Below are 13796 nucleotides of genomic sequence, written 5' to 3'. Positions count from 1 at the left end.
TGCAGTTCATGATCTTGCTCTTTGTCTCAGTGACCACCATTAACTGCTTGTACAGGAGTGTGTGAGGTGCAGCTCTATAACACACTGCCTCTACATGCTGCACAGACTTGTTTTGTTTCGGAATTGTCCGAATTTTTGGGGATAGTCCTATTATTACTAAATCTTTTCTCTGTTGCTCTGGGAACATGGGATATAATATACAAGTGACTTAATATACAAGTGACTTTTCGTATTTATTAATAATTAACCTGACAAGATAAACAGTGACGAATATTGTGGAGAGATCAAAATGAAATATTACACCTATATACAACTGTCCATGGGTCATCTTGGAGCATTCCTAACTGTATCCGCTTGGCATCCAAGATGGAGAATCTTCGTCTTTTCTCTGTCTTTTTGAAGCTGGAACATCTGCTAAGGTCAATAAAGAAGAGCAGGGATTTTACTATAACTCCACATCTACCATCACACTACACAATATCAGAACTGATCATTATTTCTGGCTTCCTTCACATTGCTGATCTGTTTTCTCTATTGGACATTTTAAACTGACAAATGGGCGTTACCATTCAGCTCATCAATAGGGTGTGTTCACAGCTTGTGAGTTAGCTGCAAACACTATCTGTGGAAAAAACAAAAGTATTTTGCAAGGAAAGGAAAAAAAACCCAAAACATTTATATAGACATTATACTGTGCAAAAGCTTCAGACCGTTATGGAAAAAAAGTGTTAATAGTTTATCTTTTTATAATAAAATGCAATATGACTGAACAAAAGTGAAAGCTATATCACATCAATATGCAGTGCGACAGCCCTTTAGCTTCATCAGCTGGTCTAGGTACTTGTACATGGTTTTTTAAGGAACTCGGCATGGAGGTTGTCCCAAACATCTTGGAGAACTAACCGCAGATCTTCTGTGGATGTCACTTGTGTAAATTCTTCTGTGTCTTCATGTAATCCCAGTCAGACTGGATGATGCTGAGATCAGTGCTCTGTGTGGGCCGGACCATCACTTCAGGACTTCTCATTCTTCTTTATGCAGAAGACAGTTCTTAATGACATTTGTTCCAAATGTATTCTCCAAGACCCCAAACATCCAGCATGTCATTAAGAACAAAAAACCCTGAAAGAGATGATCCGGCCCCCAAAGAGCCCTGATCTCCACATCATCGAGTCTGTCTGGTATCACATGAAGGATTTTCACAAGAAGATCTGTGGTTAGTTCTTTAAGATGTTTGGAACAACCTCACTGCCGAGTTCCTGCAAAAACTGTGTACAAGTACTCCTAGAAGAACTGATAAAGTAAAAAGCAGTCACCCAATATTTATGTGATTTAGATTTTTTTTTTTTGCAAAACGCAAACTATTAATAGAACTATTTTTAAAAGTATTCTTAGTTTGCTGAATTTTTTCCACACTTGCATCATACCTTAACCCAGCTCTCTATATATTTCCTTATACTGCTGTCCTAAAAGTGTTTTCATGCTGCTGTCAGAGCATTATGGCACTGTGATTGCTACAAACCTGTGACTGGCTGCAGCGGTTACGCGAGATGGAGGCACTGCTAGTTGTGGATAAATCAGCAGCGGGGAATATCACGTTTGTTTACAAAATGTTTATTTTTTTCTTCTAATGCTGGACTCGTAGATTTTGCTGTGGACATGTAATTAATCCAAAGCAAAATCGGCCAAAAATAAATGTTTATTTCAGATTCTACATTAAACTCCAATTTAGAATTTGTGCAATAAATTCAGTTTATCAAAAGCACCAATTAAGAAGCTGTGTATGAAAAAAAAAATCCACACTGAAGGTCGATTTCTACAAGGGAAAAAAAAGTAACACGTGGGAGGAGAAATTAAAATTCTTATCTACTTTGCAACCATTGTAAAACTTTTCAGCCCAAAGATTCCTGTTCACAGCCTTACACTGTGGGGCATTATACATCCAACATTAACCTTAAAGATATGGACCCTGATACATGTACCAGGCGAGGATGCTCAGGAGACCCCCAGCCAGTCTGTGCATCAGGGTCCAAACTTGGACTGTTGAAGCCCGCTTTATTGACAAACGGATCGGTCATTGTCAATCAGTCGTAGATTTCCAGGAAAAATAACCAACCCATATTGTACATGGATCCCAGTCTCCTGACATGTTTACTTAGGCTGTACCTACCGTTTCTCAAGTTTTCTCTTATGTGGTGTTGGTGCTTACACATCGGTTCACCCGATCTCCCACTGCTCTATCAAAAAAACTGGTCATAAGTGTAGAGCTCTGGAATGAGCAGACACGCAAAGTGCAATGCTCTCCTGTTAGATCCCCAGATACCGTATGGTCCCTGCTGTACCTGGTTTCCTTGTCTGTAATGGTGATGTTACATACAACTATGTGACCGCTGCAGCCAATCTCTGGCCTACACAGTATCAAGCTGTACATTCCAGCAATATAGCTGAGGCCAGTTATTGGCTGCAGTGGTCCTGCGGATTGATGGCAGGTCATTGTTGAAAAAAAAGTCTGGTGGGGATTCACAAAGTCAGCACAGGTGCAGAGGGGGGTTTAAGAGGTGACTTTTCATCATATTATGCTTTTTCCAACCATAGCCATTTTTTAGCCTACCCGACAATACCTTTAAATCCAAACACAAAAATGTATTACCCATGACATCATGGGATCCCAATATATTGGTGGTACATGGAGGCTAAGCTGACGCACCAGACACAGCCTGGGGACATGGAGGAACGTGAGAGATGCTCCTAGTGCAGTGCAGTCATACAAATAGCTGAAAATAAAAGAGTAGACGTATACAGTCAGAGTATATGCCGATGGTCATACCTTCACTACTGGATGAGGAGTCCTCCTCTGGAATTACTGGCATCTTCTCAGATTTTCGCTGAGGCAATGGTGTCTGAGCTAAAAATCAAAGATATTATTGGGATGTTATTGAGAAGAATCCTGTGACTACACACACTGGCCAGAGATACGTTTCCCGGGGCAGCTCTAAAAAGGCTGTACGGGGGGGGGGGGGGGGGGGGTCTCTGCACACTATATGGGCATAAACACTTCCTAATACAATCTGCAATACATCCCAGCTTTACAAGATGAGCAGCCGACAGCTGTACAACAGACATGATCAACAGGAGAATGATCGCTGCCATGTGTACACGGGCCAATGATTGAGAATAAACCTGGCCTCGTTATCAGCCCATGTTACATGGCTGAAAGCAGTAATAGAAAGACGTCCCACAGCAGATCGGTGACAGAACAAGACCCCTGAGCCTGCAATGATTGTGTATGCAGTCTGACAAGAGGATAGAAATATTTTGATATTTTGTATGCATGTGAAGGGGCTTTGGTGCCTCCGTGGCGTGGCCATGGGCTCAGTGCACCGTTGCGCCCACCCAAGTGCACACCAAGCACTTTGTCATATCTTGATTCACAGTGTTCAAGCTACAACTGCCTGAACTCAATCATCCGCTGTGCACCTCTCTGGCTTTCATCTGCAGGACAGCAGCAGCAGAACAAAACTGAACGGCGGCGGCTGCAGACGGGAGCCAGGACAGTGCTGAGAGGCAGCGGCTGCAGATGGGAGCCAGGAAAGTGCTGAGAGGCAGCGGCTGCAGATGGGAGCCAGGACAGTGCTGAGAGGCAGCAGCTGCAGATGGGAGCCAGGACAGTGCTGAGAGGTGGCGGCTGCAGACAGGAGCCAGGACAGTGCTGAGAGGCGGCGGCTGCAGATGGGAGCCAGGACAGTGCTGAGAGACGGCGGCTGCAGATGGGAGCCAGGACAGTGCTGAGAGGCAGCGGCTGCAGATGGGAGCCAGGACAATGCTGAATGGCGGAAGCTGCAGTCAGGAGCCAGGACAGTGCTGGCTGGGTGTGGTGCATATGGCGTATACTGTGTGTGTTTCTGTGTGTAGTGCGTACGGTGTATACAGTGTGTGTGTTGCGTATGGCGTATACTGTGTGTGGTGTGTACGGTGTATACAGTGTGTGTGTGTGTGTGTGTGTGTGTGTGTGTGTGTGTGTGTGTGTGTGTGTGTGGTGTGTACAGTGTATACACTGTTTGTGTGTGGTGCGTACGGCGTATACAGTGTGTGTGGTGCGTACGGTGTATACAGTGGGTGTGTGGTGCGTACGGTGTATACAGTGGGTGTGTGGTGCGTATGGCGTATACAGTGTGTGTATGGGTAAATGGGTGCGGGTCCATTTACATATACCCAGTCTAGACCACAAGATCCCCAAGGGGGAGAAGAGGAAAGAGGAACAGAAGAGCCAGGGGGTGTACTTTTTTCTTTAGATTGGTAATATTCTACCTCCCCCTCTTTTTTCTGGTTCCCTCATTTCCGTTTCCCTCTTTGCGGTCTTGTCCAGACAAGGGTATTCCTTTAGGGATACCTGGACACATTCAGGGAGCTATACCCATATGATGGCCTCTATACACACCCACTGGCAGTTTCTTCTATTTTAGGTCTTTGTCATATATTTCAGGGCTGTGCAAGTATCAGCCCACAGAGAGGGACAGACAGTGACCAGAATCCAAGGAGTGGGAGCTACAGCGGGTTCCATTATACAGCGTGGAAGCTAATGCGGAGGTCATTATACAGCGTGGACACTAATGCGGGGGTCATTATACAGTGTGGAAGCTAATGGAGGGGTCATTATAAAGTGTGGTAAATAATGTGGGGGACGGTACACAGCGTGGGACCTAAGGCAGGAGTCATTATACAGTGTGGAAGCTAACGCAGGGGTCACTATACAGTTTGAAGGCTGCTGTCGGGCCATCATACAGTGTAGGCCATCATACAGTGTGGGGACTACTGTGGGGGCCTGTGAAGAGTATGGGGCTACCGTGAGAGCACAAAGGAGACATTGTACTATGTAAGGGCACAGTGGTGGCATTACTATGTGATGCAGTATGAGGAGCATTGCATTTGTATCACACAGCAGGTGCAGTAATAGGGACACATACGGCAGCAGCTCAGTATTGGGGTATCAGCAGGATGAGGAGTTTGTGCAGGTTGGGAATAGATGGTGATGGGGCTGGAATATGAGAAGTGAAATATGTCTTTGTTGTATTCTCTGCAGCTGAGTCCTGGGTGGAAGAAGTCGCCATGTCGGTCTGGGCCAGATGGAAAAGTGAACGATTCCATCAGAAAGAACGTCAGTGGTAAGACACCATCTGTAACTGTGATCACTTGTATGCTTTGTAGGACTGGTATCTACCCCTATATGGTCACAATATGGTGGTAATATCAGTATTGGTCTTGTGGAGATGTTTTTTTTTGTTGTTGAAGCAGGATCATCTGATGAGGTTCTCCCTCGTCCACTATTAGGGTGCATCACCATAGTTGTAATCAAAGGTTAGGGGCCCACTCAGATGTCTCGCCCCCCCCCCCCCCGGGCTGAACCCCTAGCTACGCCTCTGCCGCAGCTGAATGATTTACATCTCTTAGCCTGCTTGATTACATGTGGGGATTCACTAGCAACCAGGCAACCCCCACATGTACTTATGCTGGCTAACAGATGTAAATCATTCAGCTGTGGCGATGAAAACTAAATCTCTGAGCACTAAAAAATATCGGGAAGACACCCGAGCGTGCTCGAGAAATCTCCAGTAACGAGTTTATTTGCTCATCACGATTATTGATCAATCCAACCAAAACTCGCAGCTTAAGCCCTTCTCAAATCTTCAGGATTTTCTGGAGTCATTAGTCTCGGTGCACGTTGGGTAATTGGTTTGCACTTTACATGCAGCTTTTTAGCAGGTAAAACAAGCAAATTGTACTGTACCAGCAAGGCATGAGCGTTTTAACTCCATGTATTCTACATGAAAACCACGGCTCACATGTGCAGAAGCATAATTTTTTTGGTGCCCTTTTTACCCATTAATTTCAAGGGGGACTTTGAAATTCACAGATTTAATTGCTGGTCTGCATTATTTTGTTGCATTTTCCACAACTAAACTGCACATAAAATCATATGACTGAGTGCAGAAATTATAACAAGATTTTTTTTGTCGCAGAAGTGCTATAGATTTTGATTTAGGAATCTGCACCAAATCAACTGTTTGTGAACCCAGCCTTAAAAGGAACTTGTATCTTCCAAAATACCATTTACCTGCAGATTTAGTGGTGATCTGCAGGTAAAAAGCATTTACATTGTGACTGACAGGAAGAAAATGAAGCTATACTGTCCCAGCAGCCGCTCACTTCCCCTCATCCAGGGAACTGTTACAGCCACAATGACTGACAGCCGCTCTGCACACACATGCTGCAGAGTAGGCGGTCAATCCATATACTGAGGAGTGAATCCAGCATGCTCCCTATATAGGAAAGGTGTCTATCGGCTCCCTGCAATGACTGGAAGTGAGCGGCTGCAGGGAGAATAGCTAATTTTCTCCTTGTAGCTACTGTTCTTCTAGTAAACTATTTTTAACCTAAATAAGAAGGAAAACTTTTACCCCAGTATAAACAAATATGTAAAAAATATTAAACAATGATCAAGTAGACCTAACAGATGAAAGCAAAAAAACGGTTTGAAGGTATGAATGAAACCACAATATTGGCAATGATCAAAAACATTATTTTATTACCTTAGAGAAACCAAAAAATAGACAAAAGATAAAAAACACAAGAATGAAAGACATGGTATAAAATATACTCAATTAAAAAAGGAAACAGAACGGTATACACTGCACTATTAGTTTATAAATATATAACAATCATAGATTTATCACAAACTTAATAGTGCTGTGTATACCGCTCTGCCTCCTTTTTTAATTTTCTGTGTACATTTTATATAATGTCTTTCAGTCTTGTGTTTATCTTGTTTGTCTATTTTTTGGTATCTCTAATGTAATAAAATGCTATTGATCATTGCCAATATTGAGGTTTCATTCATACCTTTCAAGTAGTTTTTGTTCTTCTAGTAAGCCTGCCAGGCATGATTACTATGCTGTCTACAGGCAAAATATCACATCTGCAGGTAAATAGCGTTTTGGCGGCAACAAGTTCCCTAAAAACCCTTGAAAATAGAGAGGGTTTACTTTTCATCTCTTCCATTTTTTGCTAGGAGATGACTGACAGGTGATATTAAACATTCATTTTGCACTACTGCAGATAGAGAAGATGGGGGGGAAGCTCCTGCTGCAGACCTAGCAGATGGGGGGGGGGGGGGAGAGGCTCCTACTGCAAATAGAGAAGATGGGGAGGCTCCTGCTGCAGATAAAGCAGATGAGGGAAGGCTCCTGTGGTCAATAGAGCAGATGGGGGAGGCTCCTGTGGCAAATAGAACAGATGGGGGATGCTCCTGTGGCAAATAGAGCAGGTGGAGGGAGGCTCCTGTGGCAAATAGAGCAGATGGGGGGAGGCTCCTGTGGCAAATAGAGCAGGTGGAGGGAGGCTCCTGTGGCAAATAGAACAGATAAGGGGAGGCTCTTGTGGCAAATAGAGCAGATGGGGAGGCTCCTGTGGCAAATAGAGCAGGTGGAGGGAGGCTCCTGTGGCAAATAGAACAGATAAGGGGAGGCTCTTGTGGCAAATAGAGCAGATGGAGGGAGGCTCCTGTGGCAAATAGAACAGATAAGGGGAGGCTCTTGTGGCAAATAGAGCAGATGGGGGGAGGCTCCTGTGGCAAATAGAACTGATAAGGGGAGGCTCTTTTTGCAAATAGAGTAGATGGGGGGAGGCTCCTGTGTTAAATAGAGCAGATGGGGGGAGGCTCCTGCTGCAGATAAAGCAGATGAGGGAAGGCTCCTGTGGTCAATAGAGCAGATGGGGGAGGCTCCTGTGGCAAATAGAACAGATGGGGGATGCTCCTGTGGCAAATAGAGCAGGTGGAGGGAGGCTCATGTGGCAAATAGAACAGATAAGGGGAGGCTCTTGTGGCAAATAGAGCAGATGGGGAGGCTCCTGTGGCAAATAGAGCAGGTGGAGGGAGGCTCCTGTGGCAAATAGAACAGATAAGGGGAGGCTCTTGTGGCAAATAGAGCAGATGGAGGGAGGCTCCTGTGGCAAATAGAACAGATAAGGGGAGGCTCTTGTGGCAAATAGAGCAGATGGGGGGAGGCTCCTGTGGCAAATAGAACTGATAAGGGGAGGCTCTTTTTGCAAATAGAGTAGATGGGGGGAGGCTCCTGTGTTAAATAGAGCAGATGGGGGGAGGCTCCTGCTGCAGCCAGTTGTCTTACAGCATCACATAGAGCAATGAAGGACTGACTTATAAAAGGAAAGGGATAGGGATGGGACATGCACCAAAAAACAAACAAACCCTCAACACTTTAAAAAATATATAAAAAGTGATTCTCATTTTGCATGACATACAGTATTAAAGGGGATGTCAACTACATAATTATCATTTATTAAAGGGTAACTATTAAGCCTACACACTTTTTTTTTTGCTAACATACATATATCACACCGGCGTTGCTCCTGTTTTCTGCTGCCAGCAACCTATGCTTTTATCATATAGATGGAGTGATAACGCTGCAGTCGATCAGTGGGCGTCAGTTTGCTGCGGCAGTCAAGCAACAATCCTTGCATAGTGTGGAACACTGGCAGCAGAATAGAGGAGCGATGCCGGTCTGGTAGGTGAATGTGGATGTTATTTAACATTTGCACCATGCAGAGCCCCTTAACCCCTTAATGACAGCCAATACGTCTTTTAACTGACCTGAGATATAAGAGAATAGCCTCCCCATACAGGTGACAATCCAGCAGCTGTGGGCTGTACACTATAGCTGACAACTTGCTGCATCAGCCATGATCAGTGCTTGCACCTTGCATATCTGTTTAACCCCTTAGATGCTGCTGTCAATAGTGACTACATCATTATAAATGGTTAACAGAGTGTGGGGGCTTCCTCTTTATCCAAATTGGTGCCCTCAGATCATGATTGTGTGGTCCTGATGTTTGCCATGGCAATTCATGACCAAATAACGGCCTTAGAGTCTAACAGCAGTAGTAACCTGTTCAGAAGTTAGAGGCATTTAGGTGGTAAAAATACACATTTTCATTTCTGTCATGCCACTTTGCATTAATTCCTGTAAAGCACCTGAAGAGTTAATAAACTACCTGACTGCAGTTTTCAATACGTTAGGGGGTGCTGTTTTTAAAATGGTATCATGTTTGGGAGTTTCCCAATATATGAGACCCCTAAAGTTACTTCAAACATGGATAAGTTCCTAAAAAAAAAAATTTTGGAAATTCCCTTGAAAAAATGAAAAATTGCTGCTACATTTTAAATCCTCCTAAAATGCTAACAAAATAAAAGAACATTTTACAAATGGTGCTGATGTAAAGCAGACATGGGGGAAATGTTATTTATTTATGTTTTGCTGTGGTATGACTCTCTGAATTAAAGGGATAATCATTCAAAGTTTAAAAATTGCTAATTTTTTAACATTTTTCTCAAATTCTTGATATTTTTTATAAATATACACAAAACATATTGACCTAAATTTACCAATATCATAAAGTATAATGGGTCACGAAAAAACAATATCAAAATCACTTTGATTTGTTGAAGCGTTCCAGAGTTATTACCACATAAAGTGACACTGGTCAGATTTAAAAAATTTGGCTCCGTCACTAAGGGGTTAATAAAGTGTTTTAACATTGTTGACGTCCCCGTTTAACATTTCTCTTTTCCAGTAAAACAGAATTACATTTTCTACCATTACCATGGTAGATGCTCAGATGGTAAGAACAATGCAGCTGGTGAGGAGACACTAGAGCTGTCACATTCACCGTGGCCATGAATAGAGAAGAAATGGACACATGGCTCAACACCTGCACAGGATAAGTAAGAGGAGTGATTCTATGTCGTGTGATAAGTGACCTACAGAACAGAACCAGACGACGTTGCCGGCAGAGGAAAGTTTACCTTTCTTGGCTGCTTCTCGCTCAGCCCTCTTCCTGGCTCGACTTAGTCTCGTCCTTTCTGCTCTGGTGACCGGCAAACATACTCCAGCCTCGGCAGACGACGTCAGCATCTCCACCTGCCTGTGACGTCTGGATTTGACAGCCTGTATGTACGAAGTTATGGAAATCAAGACTGTGTCTAAACATCTGAAACTCTTGCTTCAACCAAATAAAGATGATTTTCTTCCATCAATGAGTCAGTAATTACATTTTTCGTTATGCTTTTCAAAATCTCTGCATGCTGTTATTTAATAGGAATTGTCACTGCTCACTCCCAGGGAATGAAAACCTGTCCAGGTCATGTCTCATGTATGCCTGCCTAATATTCTGTTGATCCTGCTTGTGCCACAAAAAGAGGCGTGGACTCCACAAGACCTTTGAAAATATCCTGTGCTAATGGCACCAAGCCATTAACAGCAGTAATCCTGGAGGTTGCAAGGTAAGGCCTCCCATGGATCAGGTTTGGAGACAAGTCATCACCTTGATCACTTTGTCAGGTTCTTCTAATCCGTCCTGAATAATTTTCAGTGTGGCAGAGGTGTTATCCTGCTGAAGGAGGCTGTCAACATTAAGTGATAATGCTGCCATGAAGAGGGGGCACTTGTTTTGTGCAATATTGGGTAGGTGGTACACGTCAAAGTGACATCCACATGATGCCAAGAGCCAAAAGTTGTCCAGACCATCACACTGCCTCCATCAACTGGTCTTCTTCCCATACAGCCTTGTTGCCATTTCCTCCCCTGATAAGTGATGCACATGTACCAGGATGTCCACATGATGTAAATAAAAATAAAAATGAGATTCCCCAAGCCACCTGCTTCCACAGCACCATGGTCCAGTTCTGCTACTCACGCACTCATCATAAGTGCTTTAGGTGCTGAGCAGGGGTCAGTGCAGCCTCTCTGTCCCCTGAAATACAGCAAGCTGTGATGCTTTTTACGTTATTTATTAGAGATGAAAAAACGTGCTGGGATAAGGTGTTATCTGAGCATGTTCGGTTGCTAACAGTCTTCTGCGTGCTTGAGTCCCCGCGGCTGCATGTCTCATGGCTGTTAGATAGCTGCAACACATGCAAGGATTGTCTAACAAACAGGCAATCCCTGCATGTGTGGCACCTGTCTAAGTCGTGAGACATGCAGCCGCGGGGAACATAGTATTCGAGCACGCTGAAGATGTTCTATCAGCACCCGAGCATGCTTAGATAACTTATCTGAGCACATTCACTTATCCCTATTAATTAGCTCTTGCACAAGCATCACCTAAGACAGGCAGATACTAGAGATGAACGAATCTGGTGAGAATGAAATTCGGGAGAATCGCTCAAATTAGACAAGTAAATTCAATTTGCCTTGAAATTATTTGATGTGAACTGAATATTCCTCATTGGGCTCTGGGTCCCCACTGCATCTGCATCTATATCTATCTATATATCTATATATATATCTATATATCTATCTATCTATCTATATATATATACAGCATCGTGACTACTCGCTAATCCCGCCCCCTGCACAGTAGCTCCGCCCCCCACCACACACAATCCCGCCCCCCCACTACCACACAATCCGCACCACATCACCACACACAATCCCACCCCCACCCCATCACCACACACAATCCCACCCCCCACCACATTACCACACACAATCCCGCCCCCACCCCATCACCACACACAATCCCGCCCCCCACCACATTACCACACACAATCCCGCCCCCCCACATTCCACACACAATCCCGCCCCCCCACATTACCACACACAATCCCGCCCCCCCACCACATTACCACACAATCCCGCCCCCCACCACATTACCACACACAATCCGCACATCACCACACACAATCCCGCCCCCCCACATTACCACACACAATCCGCACATCACCACACACAATCCCACCCCCCCACCCAATTATCAAACACAATCCCGCCCCTCCACATCAAACACAATCCCGCCCCCCACCACATCAAACACAATCCCGCCCCCCCACCACATCAAACACAATCCTGCCCCCACCACATTACCACACACAATCCTGCCCCCACCACATTACCACACACAATCCTGCCCTCCACCACATTACCACACACAATCCCACCCCCCACCACACACAATCCCGCTCCCACCATATTACCACGCACAATCCCGCCCCCCACATTACCACGCACAATCCCGCCCCCCACATTACTACACACAATCCCGCCCCCCCACCACACTATCCCGTCCCCCCACCACACAATCCCGCCCCCACCACATTACCACACACAATCCCGCCCCCCCACCACATTACCACACACAATCCCGCCCCCACATTACCACACAATCCCGCCCCCCACCACATTACCAAACACAATCCCGCCCCCACCACATCAAACACAATCCCGCCCCCCCACATTACCACACACAATCCCGCCCCTCACCACATTACCACACACAATCCTGCCCTCCACCACATTACCACACACAATCCCACCCCCCACCACACACAATCCCGCTCCCACCATATTACCACGCACAATCCCGCCCCCCACATTACCACACACAATCCCACCCCCACCACACACAATCCCGCCCTCCCACATTACCACACACAATCCCGCCCCTCACCACATTACCACACACAATCCTGCCCCCACCACATTACCACACACAATCCTGCCCTCCACCACATTACCACACACAATCCCACCCCCCACCACACACAATCCCGCTCCCACCATATTACCACGCACAATCCCGCCCCCCACATTACCACACACAATCCCGCCCCCCACCACACAATATCCCGCCCCCACATTACCACACACAATCCCACCACATTACCACACACAATCCGCACATCACCACACACAATCCCACCCTCCCACCCCATTATCAAACACAATCCCGCCCCCACCACATTACCACACACAATCCCGCCCCCCACATTACCAAACACAATCCTGCCCCCACCACATTACCAAACACAATCCTGCCCCCACCACATCAAACACAATCCCGCCCCCACCACATTACCACACACAATCCCGCCCCTCACCACATTACCACACACAATCCTGCCCCCACATTACCACACACAATCCTGCCCTCCACCACATTACCACACACAATCCCACCCCCCCACCACACACAATCCCGCTCCCACCATATTACCACGCACAATACCGCCCCCCACATTACCACACACAATCCCGCCCCCCACCACACAATCCCGTCCCCTCACCACACACAATCCCGCCCCCACCACATTACCACACACAATCCCGCCCCCCCCACATTACCACACACAATCCCGCCCCCCCACCACATTACCACACAATCCCGCCCCCCCACCACATTACCACACACAATCCCGCCCCCCACATAACCACACAATCCCGCCCCCCCACCACATTACCACACACAATCCCGCACCCCCACCACCACAGAATCCCGCCCCCCACCACATCACCACACATAATCCCACCCCCCACATCACCACACATAATCCCGCCCCCACCCCATTACCACACACAATCCCGCCCCCCCACCACCACAGAATCCCGCCCCCCACCACATCACCACACATAATCCTGCCCCCCACATCACCACACATAATCCCGCCCCCCCACATCACCACACATAATCCCGCCCCCCCACATCACCACACATAATCCCGCCCTCCCACATCACCACACATACTTCCGCCCCCCCACCCCATTGCCACACATAATCCCGCCCCCCACCACATTACCACACATAATCCCGCCCCTCACTACATTACCACACATAATCCCGCCCCCCACTACATTACCACACATAATCCCGCCCCCCACTACATTACCACACATAATCCCGCCCCCCACCACATTACCACATGAGGCTCCGTCCTCACACATTACCAT

At 46.3% G+C, this 13796-nt stretch overlaps 1 protein-coding gene across 6 annotated transcripts in view; it reads right to left on the bottom strand.

The window, feature by feature from the left end:
* Positions 1–214: 214 nt before the first annotated feature.
* Positions 215–13796, bottom strand: part of LOC143776408 (snRNA-activating protein complex subunit 1-like) — a 51167-nt gene continuing 37585 nt past the window's right edge. For 4 of the 6 annotated variants that reach the window (XM_077265814.1, XM_077265807.1, XM_077265830.1 and 1 more), the window contains 3 exons: positions 9878–10019; positions 2828–2905; positions 215–414 (listed from right to left, as the gene is read on the bottom strand). In XM_077265814.1, coding sequence (XP_077121929.1) covers positions 341–414; positions 2828–2905; positions 9878–10019 — 294 coding nt within the window. In that variant the 3' untranslated portion in view covers positions 215–340. The remainder of the gene's footprint in view (positions 415–2827; positions 2906–9877; positions 10020–13796) is intronic. The other 2 variants (XM_077265820.1, XM_077265797.1) reach the window with 1 other exon arrangement.

This window comes from Ranitomeya variabilis, chromosome 1 (genome assembly GCF_051348905.1).
Source record: "Ranitomeya variabilis isolate aRanVar5 chromosome 1, aRanVar5.hap1, whole genome shotgun sequence".
Taxonomy (NCBI): domain Eukaryota; kingdom Metazoa; phylum Chordata; class Amphibia; order Anura; family Dendrobatidae; genus Ranitomeya; species Ranitomeya variabilis.
This window is presented reverse-complemented; position numbering and strand designations above follow the sequence as displayed.